Below are 18,689 nucleotides of genomic sequence, written 5' to 3' on the forward strand. Positions count from 1 at the left end.
AGGAAAGTGAGGAAAGTAATGAAATGAATTAAATAAATGATAAAGGAGATGAAGTGGTTGAATAATGTTAGAGAATCTTTGACCCTTTTGCTATAAAAGTATTTGCAATCATCTTATAGTCTAAGAGTTGGCAGCATGACAATGGCTTTATTTTGATGTGAAAATTGATTTCTTTTGCTCAAATGGCATTAACAAATTTTATATTCTTATGTTCCTTCAAACAAACCTACCCAATTTGGATCTTCAATATATATATATATATATCAATTTGTTTTCTTACATCACGTTCTTCATCAAAGGGTCAGAAAAGCAAAGTTTTTCAAAATTTGATCTATTTTTCAGAAAAGAATAGAGTGGGAAGGGAAGGGTCATTTTTGCTAATCTCTTAAAACTAAACCATAAACCCTCAAGTTCACGCGTCGCCGCCTACGTTCTTCTTCAGTTGACGGCAACATAATCTTCAATCCACGGCTGCTATCGTCGAACAAAATGAAAAACACAGTGTGATGGTATCCCCATTTCTCTCAGCCACATGAGAAACCCGAAATTTTCTCAAGAAATTTCATCTTGAGCTTCAAATTTTTTATTTTCTAGACACCAAATTCCCATTCCCTAACGCTGTTGAAGATTGAAATTTGGTTGTGATACTGTGAACTCCGCTTCCCATTCTTCTCCTCCATGTTTCGCCGATTCCTCGGCATTAAATGCCACAATCCTATTCCTTTTCCTAATTTACTCGACCCCATTTCCCCCAAATTCAAACCCAGTCAATTAACCCCACCGTTTTTCTCCTCCATTTCTCAATTGGATGATGCTCGAAGACCCTTTTCCTCCACAATTCCGCCGCCCGATGAAGTCGATCGATCGGAGTTGCGTTCCGTTAAGGTTCCGCTTAACTCTTTGTTTAGATCCGGCACTTTGGTGCTGAATCCAAGACCTTTGGCTTTTGTGATCACTGGCCCAAGTGGGGTGGGAAAAGGTACTGTGATTAAACGATTGAGAGAAGTTCGAGAAAGGCTCCATTTCGCTGTTACAGTGACGAGCCGTCCAATGCGACCTGGTGAGGTCGATGGAAAAGACTATTATTTCGTCTCTAAGGAAGAGTTTCTTGCTATGGTTGAGAGGAAAGAGCTTCTGGAATATGCGTTTGTGTATGGAGATTACAAAGGGATTCCCAAAGCGCAAATTCATGAGTTTATGGCAAAAGGGTATGATATTGTGTTGAGAGTTGACATTCAGGGGGCTGAAACATTGAAGAGGATTCTTCGGGAATCCGCTGTTTCTGTGTTTTTAATGGCGGAAAGTGAGGTTGAATTAGTGGAGAGGTTGATTGATAAGAGAACGGAGACTAAAGAATCGTTGTTGGTGAGAGTTGCAACGGCCAGAGAGGAAGTGAAGCATGTTAAGAATTTTGATTATGTGGTTGTGAATGCAGATGGGAAGTTGGAGAGTGCGGTTAAGCTTGTGGAATCCATTATTGATGCTGAGAAGGCAAAGGTCTTGCGGAGAAATGCTGTTGTTTAGATTCAACTTTTGAGACATCATTTTGCAAGGTAACAAAACTCTTGTTATGAGATGAGAAGGAACAACAGAATCATAACTAGTCTGTTTAAAACTCCAGCTTCCTTTTGCCATGTTTTGACCGAAGCTTGCATAGATTTTGTTCTGGATTCTATTTGAAATGGCTCAGTCTCTGTACAGACTATTTGGAAGCGTCTTTAGATGGATGATAGACCCCTCATGAAAGAATTCATCGTGTCAGGGATGACATATGTATAGTAGCTAGTAGCCTTGATGCGATCGTGATTGAGTTTTCTACATGTACATTCATGGGAAAACTGTTGCAATAAAAGTGAGTTCATACTAGGAAAACTGTTGCTCTAACGCCATAACTTACATGAGTATGTCACATGGAAGATCCTGACAAACTATGCTCAATCAAGAATGATATTCATCTCACATAATCAAAAGGTTATAATTGATACTTCTGTGAGCGGTAGATTATCACACATGAAGGCGCTCCCAATGAAGTGAACTGTATAAAAATCTCTTCAAATGCCTGGTATGTATCAGTAGAGAAGTTTTCATTATATATGTATGCAAGATGTTACTCACTTTTAAATGGTTACATCTCAAACACTTAGCTGAATAGTATACAGTCTTGTTGTATTTGATCTTAAAGCCAACTTTTTATTTACTAGAGATCTCATCAGTCATAATGGACTGCTTTTTTTTACCCTCTGTCTTTGGTGATAGTCTTCATGAAGTGTAACGTTTAAGTTATTAGATGATTGAATTTTCTCATCAGCTCCCATAGATTCACTATACATCGAGAACTTTATGCTCTTTTATTTATTTATTTATATATATATATAAACTAATATAATACTAATTCTAGTTGAGCTCATATTTAAAATCCAAATAAGGGAGGATTAAATCAGCTATGGAAAAAAGTTAAGTAATTATTAAATTATGTTTAATAATTAGCTATGGAAAAAAGCCATTGGTTGATGTGATTGAAGTAACTAAAAGAAAATTTTGAAATTTTGGATGTGTTAATGATTGTCCTATAGTAATTAAGGATAACGATTGAAATAAGTGTGTGTGGAGAGAAGATAATGTATATAACACAGTGACTGAGTCTTTAACAAAGTTAAGTAATTGTACATTTGTCTTAAGTAGAAATAACAAATAATTTTATTACCACAACGATCATTTTATTTTATTTTAAGTATACATGAAAGAAACAAAAGAGTATTCGTACTTTTAGCTTGCTTAATGAATTTAAGTTTTATAGAAACCATACTTTTATAAATAGTACTTTCAACTTTTCAATTAGTGCACGAATACGAAAACTTCATGAAATCGAGGTAAAAGAAAATTGACAAAATCAATTCAAAACACTAACTAATCAACCAACTTTATAATTAGAAAATCAAACTAATCAACGAAGATAGTTCAAAGAAACTCTACCAACTCAATTAGTTCACTCTCTTTCATTTTAATCTCTCTCTCTCTCTTTTGATTTCATGTTTTAGCCATAGGCAAGAAAGTAATCACAAAATAAATAATTGATGAAGGAGATAAAGCAGTTGAAAAATGCTTAGAGAATCTTTGGCGCTTTGCAAAAAAGTATTTGCAATAAATAGTCATATAGTTTAATAGTTGGCAGCATGAAAGTGGCTTGATTTTGATATGAAAATGATACATTTTGCTACAATGGATCAACAAGAATAGAACTTGCCCAATTTGGATCTTCAATTACTATTAAAAAGCCAAGAAGAATGCCGCGCACGCACACACAAGACACACACAAGTTTAACTTCTTCTTTGCCCTTCATTCTTTCGAAGGATTTTTTTTTTCAAAGGTTGCACAAACCACAAAATGAAAGAAAGATAATATGTGTTTTAAGGATGCAAGAGTCCTAAGATTTGTGGTTAAAGCAACACAATAATTGTAAGGCTCACAATTGGATCTCATTTCACTAGTTTAGGGGTGAGAGAATAAAAGCTTTTCTATCACCAGGAAGGAAAGAAAAGAAAACTAAGAAAGAGTTTTTATTATCTTAACATTTCTTTGCTACGTATGTATAAGAGCAAACTTAGTTTCCAACAAAAATTTAGCTCAATTTATTCTGACAAAAACTATGTCGACTCTCAAATAAAGAAAAACACTTATTTAGAGATCGACTCAAATCTTATTTGAAGTAATATTTTTATTCTTTTTTGGTTTGTAAAAGATAAAGGTTGATATTCTAATCTAAAGAAGAAGCCCTTTGGTCAAACAAAAAGGAAAAACAGTGTAAACATTCCCAATCCTCTCAGCCACATGAGAAAACCAAAAATGTTTCAAGAAATTTCAAGTTGTGCTTCAAATTTTTTATTCTAAAAACCCCAAATGGGTTTCCCATTCCCTGACGCTGTTGAAGATTGAATTGAGATTGTGCTGTGATACTGTGGACTGCGCTTCCCATTCTTCTCCCCCATGTCTCGCATATTCTTCGCCACTACTCTTTCCCGCTCTTCAATGCTCCACACAAAATTCCACAATCCCATTCCTTTTCCTAATTTTCTCAACCCCATTTCCCTCAAATCCAAACCTATTCAATCATTCCCTTTAACACCACCATTTTTCTCTTCCATTTCTCAAATGGGTGATGCTCGAAGACCCCCTTTCCCCACCATTCCGCCGCCCGACAAAGCCGACCGATCGGAATTGCTTCGTTCCCTCGAGTTTTCGCTCGCTTCTTCGTTTAGCTCCGACCCTTTGGTGCCAAATCCAAGTCCTTTAGTTATTGTGATCAGTGGCCCAAGTGGGGTGGGAAAGGATGCTGTGATTAAACGATTGAGAGAAGTCCGAGAAGGGCTCCATTTCGTTGTCACAGCGACGAGCCGTCCAATGCGACCTGGTGAAGTCGATGGTAAAGACTATTATTTCGTCTCTAAGGAAGATTTTCTTGATATGATCGCGAGGAACGAGCTGCTGGAATATGCTTTAGTGTATGGAGATTACAAGGGGATTCCCAAAAGGCAAATTCGTGAGTTTATGGCAAAAGGGTATGATATCGTGTTGAGAGTTGACACTCAAGGGGCTGAAACATTGAGGAAAGTTCTTGGGAATTCTGCTGTTTTTGTGTTTTTGATGGCGGAGAGTGAGGTTAAATTGGTGGAGAGGTTGATTGATAGGAAGACGGAGACTAAAGAATCATTGTTGGTGAGAGTTGCAACGGCCAGAGAGGAAGTGAAGCATGTTAAGAATTTTGATTATGTGGTTGTGAATGCAGATGGGAAGTTGGAGAGTGCGGTTAAGCTTGTGGAATCCATTATTGATGCTGAGAAGGCAAAGGTCTTGCAGAGAAATGCTGTTGTTTAGATTCAACTTTTGAGACATCATTTTGCAAGGTAACAAAACTTTTGTTATGAGATGAGAAGGAACAACAGAATCATAACTAGTCTGTTTAAAACTCCAGCTTCCTTTTTAGAAGTATTTTTTTATTGCTTTTGTTTGTTTGATAGCAGTATAGTTTCGCCTTGTTTTTACCGAAGCTTGCATAGTTTTTGTTTTGAATTCTATTTCAAATGCCTGTTATCAGTGGAGAAGTTTCCATTATTTATCCAAGATGTTACTCACTTCTAACAGGTTCCTTTTCAACACTCAGCTGAATAGTATTCAGTCTTGTTGTATTTGATATTCAAGCTAACTTTTTGTTTCTTAAAGTCTAGTGGTCGGCTTTTTATTTAATACCCGGTTTGATGATATTCTTCATAAAGTCTGGTGGTTATTCGTGATTTCATATCATGCTTCTGATGGAAACGTTTAAGTTATTTGATGGCTGAATTTTCAGGGTTCCTTCTCATTAAAGGACACTCTACTCTCCCTCCCCTTTTAAGATTAGATTTCAGACTCATCTAATAGATTTAACTAGTGTTGCAGATAAAAGGAGGGCTCTTCCCAAGGATCAAAAGTCAAATTTTATTTTGAATCAAAGGTTAATGAATACATGGGAGAGACAGAATCAAAAGCAGATTAAGAACTAAAATCCAAATTGGAAACTAAAAAGGATTAAATTACCCAATTAGTTGATATTAACCACTAATCCTGCTACTTGATGAACATAGGGTCTTTTGGTATGCGAATGGAAGGAAACTCATGTTAGAACATAGAATCTGTAACGGAGTATAAGTGGGTTGGTTAATCTTGGTTATTGCCCAAAACTGGCTTATACTAACCTATTGATATAAAATAATGTGAAAATCAACATTGAAACCAACATTCTAGATAACCAATGCTAACTGAATAGACTATACCTGCCCCTAAACTACTTTTTGTATTTCGAGTTTCATGAAACTGAACCAACAACTTGTGTTACTCAATTCAACTGACTAGCTAGATTCATTCAGTTTTTCCAGTTTCAGCCAGCACTTCTACTTTTTGGCTCTAATGCTATGTTAAGTTCATCATCAGGCCAGAAACTCAAGTTAATATATTATAATCTCATCTGTTGTTTTTACTGTCTTTTAACACCAAGCAGCGTGTCATACTTTATATTACAAGAAACAGTGCACAGGAGAGACAGGTCCCCTACAATGGGGTATGGATACTGTTAGGCCTCCAATTGTGAATTAGTATCATAGGAAGGGTAAAAACTGAAATGTGATAAGAGGGGTAGAGCTGGAAATATTTGCAAGGGTATAAAATGTTGTTAGGAGAAATGTGGAGAGTTAATTAGTTGGTACAGTAACCTTCTCGAGAGTGAGAGGTTGAGGAGATGGTGATCACCTGCGATCGTACTCTTAGTTTCATGGAGAGATTGTATTGAGAGAGTGAGATTATACTATTCATTCTCATAAATAAGATTTGGTACCTTTCAGATGCCCGTCTTTCATGAAATGGAGGGGCACTGGCATCCAAACCCGTTACTGGGCCAAACTCATATGGGTACCATTTTGCATATGCCATAGCCATGACTTACAGTTGTCATAACCTCCTGCAGGAGTTATTAGATTATCATCACTGGAAGAGGGTGAAGGCTGATTTCATTTAGTTACAACTCCATACGTCTGGTCTTGCTCGTTACTGGCATTTACAGTTTTACTTTTCATTCTAATACCCAAACATAGGTTGGACTCAGACCTTTATGAAGCTCATATTTGTTTTGGCAGTCGAACAATAATCTCAGGCAGCATGAGAGGACCCACTGCTCCAAAAAGGTGTGTACTCACCAGTCTACCATGGTTGTTACTCTAACTGAAATGACAATAAAGTTTTACTGTCTGTGGATCTTATACTGTACCTTTTTTATTTTGGGTGAAAAAAAACTGCATGTTTGAGTGTATTGGTCGAACTGTACAGAAATTGGGCTGAGATACCAACGATCTTAAAATAAAGGCTAAAGGTTGAATCTTTGAAGATTGTTTTCTTCTCTTTTAGTCTGGTATCCAAGGTTAGATTGAAGTGCTTGTTTTATACAATTTTGGTCATATGGAAGGAGAAAAATATTAGAGAAAGCTGTTGTTTTTTGGAGTTATTGATTAAAAAGGTTCTTCATTCAGATGAGGAAATCTTATATATATTTTTTCCCTTTCAAATTCATAATTTGCTTTAGGAATGAATAACTGTATATAGGGTTAATGCTCCTCTCATTGTGGAATTTGACTTCCAACCATCTTATTCCTTTTTTTCCCTCTATAAACTTGGGGATAGAATGATTATAATTTCTTGTGTTAAATCGATGATTAACTCAAAAACTTCTGTGACACAATATCCCACTTGTAGACATAAAATTCTGTAGATTATCCAACAAATGGAAATCGATATTAAATTTGAGACAGTAATATTACATAGGTTTGAACACGACAACTCCTCCTTTCACACCATGTTCAATCATTAATCGACTCAAAAGTTTAAGTTTGATGAGTAAATTTAATTTTAGCATCATTTTAGTGACGATGTTGATGATAAGTTTCGTATTATTTAATGAGCATCTTGTATTTCATAAAAATTGGGAGCAATATAATCCTTACGTAAGGGTCATCCTATCCAACTTTTAGGCATTAAGATACGCTTTAGACGTGGATGATTATCATAATAAATTTCCTAACATATCATAACAATATCGGACAATATGCAATTACAAAAACTATTATGAACTAGATGATTGATTAGTATCAAACTTTCAATTTAGGCAAATAAATTACTTTAGAAGGATAATAAACTTTTCTCTGAAAAACAAAAAAAGGATTATACAAATCTAAATTAGAAACAACAAATAATACCTAAAAGAGAAAGTTTAGATATGGAGAAGGACAAAAAGCATATAAAATTCTTATAACAAATCCATATTCAGGATGTTGCAAAAGCTTTTAAGCCAAATCTTTGGGTAGAGGGAGTTGTCAAGTAATGTGTTGAGAAAAAGGGTCTTATAAAGTATGATTGAAGAGACAAGATTATAATCAAAATATTGTGTTTATCATTGGGAAAATCTGATACGTGTCCTTAATTTTGTCCAAATAACCAAAGGCTTTTGGTAATAGAAAGATGGTAACCACAGCTTGCAATTTGATTCTTGTACTCCAAGGCTTTGGGAAATGGCTGATTTTCAAAACTCCCTTTTTCCTTGGCTCTTATTTCTCCCTTTTACTTCACACAAAATAACAATATTTCCCCCCACCAATTCTTCTTCATGATTTAATGTCTAACTGATTCATTCATTCATTTATGAACTAAAAATTGACACAAAAATTTTCATCAACAATACAGTTGATTTTTTACACTATTTACTTTGGTTGATGTAAAATGTGGCAATTAAAATGATAATATGGAAGTATTTAAAATATGCTTGAGAAAGATTTTAAAATGGATAAATCTCTATTGTCAAGCTCATGACTACCTTTAATCATCTAAAATGAAAAGTTGACGTTAGATTATACATTTTAAACAAAAGTTTCATAGCATCAAAATTGATTTTTTTTAAAAATATATATATTCGGATGTATTTTAAATGTGACCAAAATGATTTTGAGAATTCCTCAAACCTTCAATTTTCAAACGACAAAAGAAAACCATTTTTAGAAGTCCACAAAAAAGGGTATATTTTTGTTTGTCAATAGTTTCAAAAAAGAAAGTATTGTTGGCAAAAAAGCACTTACTTTGTGGATGAACTACAAAAGTGAATACGTCCAAAGGACCCATTTGACTTGAAATGAGGAAATTGCTTTCACCAAAATCCTTCATTAGGAAGCGCGTTCGGAATCTATACAAAGAAAAGAAAAGAAAGAAAGAAAGAAAGAAAAGTTAAATAATATGTTGGCCTTCTAGATAAAGGAACTCGTCTCTACTTGCTCTAAGTTAAAGGGTGTTTGTTTTTCTCAACAAAACAGAACTCGAAGAACTTCTGAGTAAATTTACAGAAAGAGAAGTCACTTCACGCTACTCCTTCCATTTCCAAAAACAAGCCGTGTCCCCAAAGCTTTTCATTGCTTATAAAACCACCATATTTCATCCATGACTCAAACAGAAACAGCACTTCAAGTTTCCATCTCACTAAAAATCTTTTCGGCTTTCTGATTGATTGGTTTGAAAAACATGGATGATGGGAGATCTCCGGCATGTGATCGGAACGACATTCGTTTGCAGATATCAGAAACTTGCAGTGGGAACACCACCATGTTTGAGCCGAGGGGGGCCAGTATCACAATGAGAGAAAGTAGTAGTGTGGATTTTGTATCACCAATGAAACCTGTGGTCCGTGCACCAGAGAAAAAGCTCACACTCTTTGCTCTTCGGTTAGCGGTACTTGAGAAAGCAGCGACAGGGCTGGGAACTCTTGGGTTCATCTGGGCAACTGTGGTTCTTCTTGGTGGTTTTGCTATAACATTAGATAAAACCGACTTTTGGTTCATCACTATTATTCTGTTGATTGAAGGGACTCGAATATTCAGCCGGAGCCACGAGCTAGAATGGCAGCACCAAGCAACATGGTCGATTGCTGATGCTGGTTTAAACAGCTTTCGGGCACTGAGGACCAGGTCCCAGTTCCTGGTTAGGAAGATCGAAGCAACTTTCAAGTCGGTTCTTGCATTAGGAAAGCAAAGCCGAGGTCGAGAGATAAGAGGGAATTCAAATGCTAACGACCGAGGAATGTCAGAGCAGTCGAGGATGCCAACTCGGCAATGGAGCACACCAGATGTTCCTCTTTTGCCATACGCTCAATGGGTTTTCTTGTCAAAGAACATCAGTAAACTTCTTTATTGGCTTCAACTTATATCTGCAACAGCTTGTGTGGTGCTCTCGCTAATGAAATTAATCAAGCACAACTACGGCAACATAGCGAAGGGAGACATGGACAAGAGAAACAGGCGCGCTGCTCTCAGCATTTTCTATGGCTTGGCATTGGCAGAAGCTTTGTTGTTTTTAATAGAAAAAGCTTACTGGGAATGGAAGGTTATCTTCCGGAAGTTATTGGAAAAGGTGAACATAGAATGTGAATTGGGGCCTTTGGGTATGATCTCAACCAAAAGATTCTTTTACGATGCATATTCAAGATGTGTCAATGGAAGCATTTTCGATGGTCTGAAAATGGATATGATCTCTTTCGCAATGGAGCTCTTAGATTCAAGTTTTCCTGATGAGCAGCTCATCGGAGTGAGAATTCTTCGACAGTTTTCAATGAATCAGAGATTTTCCAATGACACACTTGAAAAGATAGGGGTGAATCTTGCTGTTATAGAAAGATTAGTTGAGATGTTGAACTGGAAAGACCCACAAGAAGAAGAGATCAGACTTTCAGCTGCAGAAATTTTGTCAAAACTAGCAGGAAAAAAGCAGAACTCATTAAGAGTTGCTGGGATACCTGGCGCCATGGAGTCAATATCATCTTTACTCCACAATGGTCGAAGCTCCAATGTTTCTGCAGATGAAATAAGTGAGAAGAAGATCATCCATGACCGTGCCAACTATTCATTCTGGACATTCAATCACTTGGGACTCGTCATTCTGAAGAAGCTTGCACGAGATCATGATAACTGTGGTAAGATTGGGAACACAAGAGGTCTCCTGCCAAAAATCATAGATTTCACTCACGCAGAAGAAAGATTACTGAAAGACGAGCACGTTGCACAATCACAGATTCAAACAGTCAAAAGATCATTGCAAGTGGTGAAGATGCTGGCAAGCACGACAGGGACAACAGGAAAATTTCTCCGTAATGAGATTGCTGAGATAGTTTTTACAATCAGCAACATCAGGGATGTACTGCGATATGGTGATAAACATCCATCGCTTCAGAAACTGGGCATTGAAATCTTAACCAGTTTGGCACTGGACGAGGATGCAACAGAGAGCATTGGTGGTACTGGTAGTGTTTTAAAGGAACTGTTCAGAATTTTCTTCAACCAAGAGATGGGGGAGATCCATAATCGTACAAGGATAGCTGCTGGAGAAGCACTGGCAATGCTTGCATTGGATAGCAAAAGCAACTGTAATCGTATTCTGAAGCTGGAGGTGCAGGAAAAGCTGGTAACAACTTTAGAGATTCCATTGCTTCGTGTGAATGCTGCAAGAATATTGAGAAATTTGTGCGTTTACAGTGGCCCAGAAGGTTTTGACAAACTCAGAGGAGTTGCAGCTGCAGCTTCAACGGTAAGTAATCAAAATCAATTTCTATTAATACTTATCCAACACAATCTTTTGTTTCAAATATGGGGTATGGGATTTCAAACACACTAGAAAGTAGAAGCTTTAAATCAACCGAACTTTGACATTTGAGTTTTTGAAATTAGTGCAAGGAAGAACAAAAATATTCTAATACTTTTCATAGCTTGCTATAAATATATGCAAACAAAGTTGACTTGTACATTTTCCTTTTCTTTAAAATCTACTTCTACTTCTACTTCTTTAGAATTGGTTTATAAAGAAAGGGAATTTCTTAAGAAAATAAAAATAACTTACCGTTTCTCTTTCCCGCTCTTACCTCAATCCTCCATTTCCATTTCAGGTAATTCGAGCAATCAAATCAGAAGACCAAAAACTACAAGAAGTAATGATCGGACTGGCAGCCCAAATTTTAAAATTCACAACATCCCACGAAGCCGCCATCACATTCGAGAGGGCCGGCACGACGCAGGCCGAGTTGGCCGCGACATTGGTCCAGATTCTAAAAAAACACAAAAACCCACCAACTAAAACGCCGCAGATTCGTCGGTTTGTAATAGAAATGGCGATTTGGATGATGAGGGAAAAAACAGAGAACGTACATTACTTCGAGGAATTAGGAATGGGGAAGGAGCTAGAGACCGTGTTGGAAACTACGGCAGAGCTTGAAAGCTTCAATATATTCTCCGGCACGGTTGGGCTGAGCCGCCACCGCATGACGATGCATTCGCTCGCTGAAATCGCATTGGGTCTCTTGGGAAGATGGTGATTCCATTATCGCATAAATAAATAAGCTCTCCATAATTCTCTCTCTTTTTGTTCCAAAAACACTTCTCCACTTTCTTAAAATGTAATGTTTCACTTCACAAATGAAACAAAAAAGAAAAAAAAAAGTTAGAATATTACTTTGGTCCTAAGACCTTAAAATTTGTTTATTTTCTTTGTGTACTTCATAATCTTTACAAATATTTTTGTAAATATACCATACTTTTTAATCATTCAAATAATTGATATCAATAGATAGAAAATATATAGCTATATTTTATTAAATATACTAATATAGTTTAAATCCTATTTTGATTCCTAAATTATGAGAGGGGATTAAAAACTACCAAATGTTCTAAGTAATTTAATAGTAAATTTGTAATATGTGAAGAATAACCCAAAAAAATGGGTTTGGTATTGAGTAGACTTCTATGTACCTTTTCTTTCCACATTTGGCTTTTTAAGGTTAAAATTCCCTCGTGACAATGTTTATGTACTTTTCAAAAGTTTGATTTTTTTGTTTTCTTTTATATATGATTTCATCTACAAACTTTGAACTATGTAACTATTCACAAGTTTGATTTTTTACCACTACATGGAAGATTAATGTTGTTATCATTACTTTACATCGAAAAAAAAATCATTAGAATCATTTACACGATCAATTTTTACAATATGGAATAACGTTTTTCAAATTTTTGTCTTATCTTAATAAACAAAAACTCGTTCAAAGTGTAAAAATAAAAATTTAAAAGCTAGAGACATACTATGTATCAAGATATTTGGGTAGAGAAATTAGTATAAAATCCTCCCCTCTACAAGATAATAGGACAATGAATATAAAATATATTGGCATTCCCAAACAACCTTCTATATTTGCCATTTATAGTCATTTTAGGACTATATCACCTATCATTTTTGTACTTATTATACATAATTAAAGATTATATAGTTTATTATACATGATTAAAGCTTAAATTGAACATAAAATAGTATCTTATTTTCAAATGTGAAGTGGGGTTTTAGGAATGGAAAAAAATTCAATTTTGTTTTAATTGTACAAATTGAATTAGTTAGAGGGAAAAGAAGTAATTAAATAATTTGTGATGTCTAAAGCAGTGGATGTTGATGGATTATCTAACCAAAAGTGACCACAAAACACTAATTTTCAACAACCACTTTGATTTTTTAAATCAATAAGTGCTGATTCAAAGAAACAGTAAACAAAAAGAAGTTGAAAAGATTGAGACTTTTAAATTTAATCTGCGAGATTCTCTCCAAATTCATGTTGTATTCAAGTGTTTAAAGCTTAGAATGTCAGTAATTATGTGTCATTTAATGGTGAAACCAATCAAGTCAAGCAAGATTCTTCAATATTCAATTCTAAATCCTTTTAAGTTTCCATGAAAACTTCATAACGCCTTTATCCCTCGAGAGCCAAAATTCAATTTCCTCCATTCATCTTGCAGCCCTATCTACTTTCCAAAAGCCAACAAATACCCTTTTAAGCACTACCCTTTTGTTTGGTTGTAGTAGGATCTTTGTTTCTCCTCCATTTTAACACAAGCCACAGGAGAATCTCTATCTCTATCCTGCAACCTTCATCCCCACATTGTTCTTCCTCCATTATCGGAAAAACCCAGTTCCGGGTTTGCTTTCCGGCCACTCTCCGGTTGTTCTTTGTAAGTTTTTTGGGTTTTCATTATCTGGGTTTGTGGCTGCTTGTGGATTCAGGGTAATGTGGCCATGTTTTATAGTCCACTGCCTTTTCTTCTTCTTCTTTTGACATGGGATTATTTCTGATTCTATTTGGCTATTGTTACTTTGTGTTTTTTCTGGTTTGTTCTTGTGATCATCATTTCTTATGCTTGGAAGTTTGAACATGAATCAATTCAACAACTAAGTTGACAGTGTTCGACTCTCTCATCTCGTTGACCCTGATGATATATCTTGCCCTTTGAGTGATCATTTTCAAACTTGGAAGTTAATATGAATCAATTGAACAGCTTACTTGACACTTGACACTTGAGAATGTTCAACTCTTTCATCTCATTGACCCTGGTGATATATCTTGGCTTTGGAGTGATGAACTATGAGAGCTTGGAGGATGAACTAAAAATAATGTTTTGTTTTTTGAGATGGATATTTAGTTTGAGTAATTAATTAATTTTTTTTTTTTTTGAGACATAGTACATTAACTTTGGTCGCGAGGAAATAGTGGTCTTGTTGACAAGCATTTCTTAAACAATGTAGTTTCTGTCTTAGTAATAGTATTTTAATCTATAACTTTGGAATAGCTGATTTTAACTTTTCCTTTGTCTTCTTTTTATTATATATCACTTTAGAGTGCGTTAGATTCTTCAGTTCCGAGATTTGATCTTTGAGCGCTCTCTTTCTAGCAGTAGAGGCAAACAATGGCTCAGATTTTAGCTCCATCCACTCAATGGCAACTGAGAACTAAACTGACTCCAATGAGTTCAAGCCCCATTACTCCTAAGATGTGGAGTTCCATTCTTCTGAAGCAGAACAAGAAAGGAGCAGTAAAAAGCTCTTCAAAATACAGAGTCTTGTCTGTTAGATCTGAAGGTGGCACAATCAATAGAATGGAAGATCTACTAAATTTGGACGTCACTCCATATACCGACAAGATTATTGCTGAATATATCTGGTATATCTTATCTTCTTTGTTTAACACGTATTTCACCCATCACACTCCAGATTAGAATGTTTTATCTCATATCATCATATATAAAAACACTGTTTGACTGCCATAACTGCTCTTTCATCTATGGTTAAATTGGTGTTTTTATGGCATAGCAAGTGGAAGTAGCTCCTGTTCATTCATGTAAATGTAAACTGCAATGAAGGTTCATTGGATTGCAGTTCATCATTTGTGGTGGTGAAACCAACTGCAAATCTTTTGACAATGCATACTGTAGAAAATATGTTTTTCATTTTACTGATACTGTAAAATCTGAACCTTTGTGGTCTGGCTTTTGATATAGGATTGGAGGATCTGGCATCGATTTGCGTAGTAAGTCGAGGGTATGCTATCTCCTGGTTCTGCTTGAATAGTAAAATACCAGAACTTTGGTTGATCCTCATCGTTCTTATTTCATTTTGTTCATTATTTGATATAATCAGACCATATCAAAGCCTGTGGAACATCCATCTGAGCTGCCCAAGTGGAACTATGATGGATCTAGTACTGGGCAAGCACCTGGGGAAGACAGTGAAGTCATTCTCTAGTATGTTCTATGACATCAAATCATTACTTCATTATCATTATGACACTTAGTACCTTCATTTGACTATCATGAATTTATTCTTTTTATCCAGTCCTCAAGCAATTTTCAAGGATCCCTTCCGTGGTGGCAACAACATTTTGGTGAGTGCACAATGTTTGTATAATTAAATATCATTGTTGATAAAATGAGAAGGACATTTTATGTATTCCAATCTTAATGGGTCATTGATCGAAGTTCAAACTATTGTTTCGACATCATATATCTGAATGTGCACAATTTTGTCATCCAATGAAGGTGATTTGCGATGCATACACACCAGCAGGCGTGCCCATCCCTACAAACAAACGACATAGAGCTGCTGAGATCTTCAGCAACAAGAAAGTTGTGGATGAAATTCCTTGGTTAGTATATCAATTAAGTAGAGTATCTTTCTTAGTACTCAATGAAAAACAATATATATAACTTGGCATAATTAACTATTCCAATCCTTCATGGTTAGTTATTTATTTATAGTCTTTAACTTATCCCATATCTCCGCTTAAGTTTACAAATTCAAGCGCCCCCCCCCCCCCCCCCGGGGGGTCTATTTTGAAGTTATAGGCATTTCTCTAGCATAAAAACTGGGGTCCAGTCTTTGAAAGGTCAGTTGCAAATATGCCACATAGTTGAGAGATGGTGAGGATGCGAAAACAGGCCCAGCCCAATTATCTTTTCAGGGAAGGAAATGAGAAATAAATATCCACCCTGCTCCATTTCCAAATTTTCATTCTTCTAAGATGGCCTTTTGTTAGAAAAGTAAACATTATTTTCTTTTCTTCTTCTTTTGGTGTACACGTTCAGTGCATCATACTGAAACCATTGTAATTTAGGTATGGCATAGAGCAAGAGTACACCTTACTTCAGACAAATGTGAAGTGGCCTTTAGGTTGGCCAGTTGGAGCTTATCCAGGTCCTCAGGTTGACATTCTTTTGATATTAATCTTTACAGTTTCATTGCTATGCTATTTTATACAATATCATAACTTCATCTGCAATGAATTCTTATCTACGGTAGGGGCCTTATTACTGTGGTGTTGGAGCTGATAAGTCATTCGGTCGAGACATATCAGATGCCCACTACAAGGCTTGTTTATATGCCGGAATCAACATTAGTGGCACCAATGGAGAAGTTATGCCTGGCCAGGTTCTCTCTCATTCTCACTTGTGTCTTCATCTAGCAAATCAAGCTGCTATGCTGCAATTCTTTTAATCCGTCAAATTTACCATATTTGCTATGCAGTGGGAGTATCAAGTTGGTCCTAGTGTTGGGATCGAAGCTGGTGATCATATTTGGATCTCTAGATACATTCTTGAGGTAAGTTATCCATGTTTACCCTTGAGTACCCAGTCCACGAATAAATGGTTACAAATGAAACCTTGAAGAGCCAACAAATTGATGCTCTATTTAGTCTCGATAAGATCACATTTCCTTGCTCTTAAGTAAATATATTTTCTTCTAACTTTAAGTAGTTGCATAGGCTGATAAAGTTAGTTCTTTAGAGACATATGAATGCTGAGGTAGGTAGTTTCTGATGTTAATTTGCGCTTGTTTATGCATATTAGTCGGATGTATGTAAACTCATGTTTTCTTCTTGTCTTGACAGAGGATCACCGAGCAAGCTGGAGTAGTTCTCTCACTTGATCCAAAACCAATTGAGGTAGCTAACTCAAACTGTTATATGCTATTTATTCTTGAAATCAACCGGTTCTCTCATCTATCTTCATTGGCAGGGTGACTGGAATGGAGCTGGATGCCACACCAATTACAGGTAATTGGATGCATTCTCTTTCATTGAATATGATCATTGAAGAAACAATGGATTGTTTATATTGCTGTCATAACTAACGACGGATCCGTTTTTTACAGTACAAAGAGCATGAGAGAGGAAGGAGGCTTTGAAGTCATAAAGAAGGCAATTCTGAATCTGTCTCTTCGCCACAAAGAACATATCAGTGCCTATGGAGAAGGAAATGAGAGAAGGTTGACAGGAAAGCACGAAACAGCAAGTATCAACACGTTTTCCTGGGTATGTACGAAGATCTGCTGGACATGTTTGTATTGAACAATGAGATTTGGAGCATGTTTGAAAATTCTGTTGAAAATTCCAACTGCAGGGAGTGGCTAACCGTGGCTGTTCAATCCGTGTGGGGCGTGACACTGAGAAGCAAGGCAAAGGTATGTGTTACATCATTACAGGAAAAAAATGCTACGTAATGTTCGTTCTTCATTTTTTTCTATTTTCAAGAAGAAATAAAAACTTCCATTGATATATGAAATTTACAATAGAGGAAGTGAAAAGTTACAAAAAGCATTGAAAAGAACCAAATCAGTAAAGTGATCTTAGGCCTTAGCTTTTTCATTGAGTATACAGTTATTCCTCTCGGCAATGAAGGCTTTAGTAAGATAGATCCTGATAGTTCTCTTTTCGTCTGTGAAAGGGTAGCCCAAGAAAATATGCTTCTTCATTTTTTAAAAGATGCATTCTAGCGAGGACATATGGAGTCTAATTTGAAAAGCACCGCCGTTGTTGCTTAATCATAATAGGAAGGTCAAAATTCTTTAACATTAAACGTCAACCGTGCTTATTTGCAATATTTCCGCTTTGTGTTTTTGAAGTTTCATTCTCTCTTAACATAAATAAGCTGAAATTAGGAGCAAAAGCCTCATACCTTACCAAAGAAGCTTCGTATTTTAAAGGAGTTTGCTTCTGTTATCTGAAGCTATTTGACATTTACAATTTTCTTGGCGGTGACACTTTCATTGATTGTACTCTGTTGTTGTCATGTAATAGGTTATTTGGAAGACCGACGTCCGGCTTCAAACATGGACCCATATGTCGTGACCTCACTGCTAGCAGAAACAACGTTACTGTGGGAGCCAACACTCGAAGCCGAAGCACTGGCTGCTCAGAAACTGTCATTGAAGGTCTGAAGCCAATGAGTCATATTTGGTCTTGAGGGCAAAGTTCTAAGTGGATTCGCACAATTTACCAAACCCCTTGCGAAGAATTTCCCTCATTCTGTTAGATAATGCAGAGAAGACCTTTTGTAAATAAAGGTCTTGAAGTATTCCAGTCAGCTTTTCAGAACATTCCCACATCCAAAAAAATATTTTGAAGCAAAAAAACCTTCATCTGTGTACTTTGCAGATGGTGTTTGCTTTGTTTCTGATTGAAATTTATGTGATGTCAGATGTTCACTTTATTTGAATGTTCATTCAATTGGATTCAGACTTTCCCCTTCATCCAGTTACCATTTGACTATGAATTTATGCATGCATTTTTCTCGTCTACGGATGGATTCCCATATGTTCAAGTAATGGTTATTCGGGCAATTTTTTTGTTTTGCAAACTAATTTTTAAGTCTTCTCTATCTTAAAACACAGTTCATTTAGAAAAAAGGAAGGAATACAGCTATGAGAACCAACAAAATATTGATTCTGATTTTTTCTTCCCAAATGAGTTTTCTGAATTAAAAGCTGTTCT

At 36.0% G+C, this 18,689-nt stretch overlaps 4 protein-coding genes across 8 annotated transcripts; all 4 read left to right on the top strand.

The window, feature by feature from the left end:
- Positions 1–300: 300 nt before the first annotated feature.
- LOC101212920 (guanylate kinase 3, chloroplastic) lies at positions 301–6,913 on the top strand. Of its 3 annotated transcripts, none has more exons than XM_011652695.2 (2): positions 301–1,553; positions 6,495–6,913. In XM_011652695.2, the coding sequence occupies exon 1, from the start codon at positions 679–681 to the stop codon at positions 1,522–1,524; it is 846 nt and encodes a 281-aa protein (XP_011650997.1). In that variant the 5' UTR covers positions 301–678; the 3' UTR covers positions 1,525–1,553; positions 6,495–6,913. The 3 variants fall into 3 exon arrangements, with proteins under 3 accessions (XP_011650997.1, XP_011650999.1, XP_011651000.1); XM_011652697.2 differs by having other exon boundaries at positions 6,664–6,913; XM_011652698.2 differs by lacking the exon at positions 6,495–6,913 and adding an exon at positions 1,702–2,327 and having other exon boundaries at positions 302–1,553.
- LOC105434415 (guanylate kinase 3, chloroplastic) lies at positions 3,774–6,910 on the top strand. 2 transcript variants are annotated; one of them, XM_031883446.1, is made up of 2 exons: positions 3,774–4,902; positions 6,495–6,910. In XM_031883446.1, exon 1 carries the CDS (start codon positions 3,986–3,988, stop codon positions 4,871–4,873), a length of 888 nt encoding a protein of 295 aa, XP_031739306.1. In that variant the 5' UTR covers positions 3,774–3,985; the 3' UTR covers positions 4,874–4,902; positions 6,495–6,910. The 2 variants fall into 2 exon arrangements, with proteins under 2 accessions (XP_031739306.1, XP_031739307.1); XM_031883447.1 differs by having other exon boundaries at positions 6,664–6,910.
- A 1,778-nt stretch (positions 6,914–8,691) lies between the features above and the next one.
- Positions 8,692–12,087, top strand: LOC101204674. The gene is made up of 2 exons (XM_004134413.3): positions 8,692–11,140; positions 11,496–12,087. The coding sequence occupies exons 1-2, from the start codon at positions 9,086–9,088 to the stop codon at positions 11,919–11,921; spliced, it is 2,481 nt and encodes an 826-aa protein (XP_004134461.1). The 5' UTR covers positions 8,692–9,085; the 3' UTR covers positions 11,922–12,087.
- Positions 12,088–13,330: 1,243 nt separating this feature from the next.
- On the top strand, positions 13,331–18,496 carry LOC101212441 (glutamine synthetase leaf isozyme, chloroplastic). 2 transcript variants are annotated; one of them, XM_004134113.3, is made up of 14 exons: positions 13,331–13,599; positions 14,320–14,585; positions 14,923–14,962; positions 15,062–15,165; positions 15,257–15,305; positions 15,460–15,566; positions 16,035–16,122; positions 16,220–16,348; positions 16,445–16,519; positions 16,809–16,862; positions 16,936–16,973; positions 17,072–17,231; positions 17,320–17,380; positions 17,997–18,496. In XM_004134113.3, exons 2-14 carry the CDS (start codon positions 14,332–14,334, stop codon positions 18,134–18,136), a joined length of 1,299 nt encoding a protein of 432 aa, XP_004134161.1. In that variant the 5' UTR covers positions 13,331–13,599; positions 14,320–14,331; the 3' UTR covers positions 18,137–18,496. The 2 variants fall into 2 exon arrangements, with proteins under 2 accessions (XP_004134161.1, XP_011651002.1); XM_011652700.2 differs by having other exon boundaries at positions 13,357–13,599; positions 14,317–14,585.
- The last annotated feature ends 193 nt before the right edge of the window (positions 18,497–18,689 follow it).

Source organism: Cucumis sativus, chromosome 3 (genome assembly GCF_000004075.3).
Source record: "Cucumis sativus cultivar 9930 chromosome 3, Cucumber_9930_V3, whole genome shotgun sequence".
Lineage (NCBI taxonomy): Eukaryota > Viridiplantae > Streptophyta > Magnoliopsida > Cucurbitales > Cucurbitaceae > Cucumis > Cucumis sativus.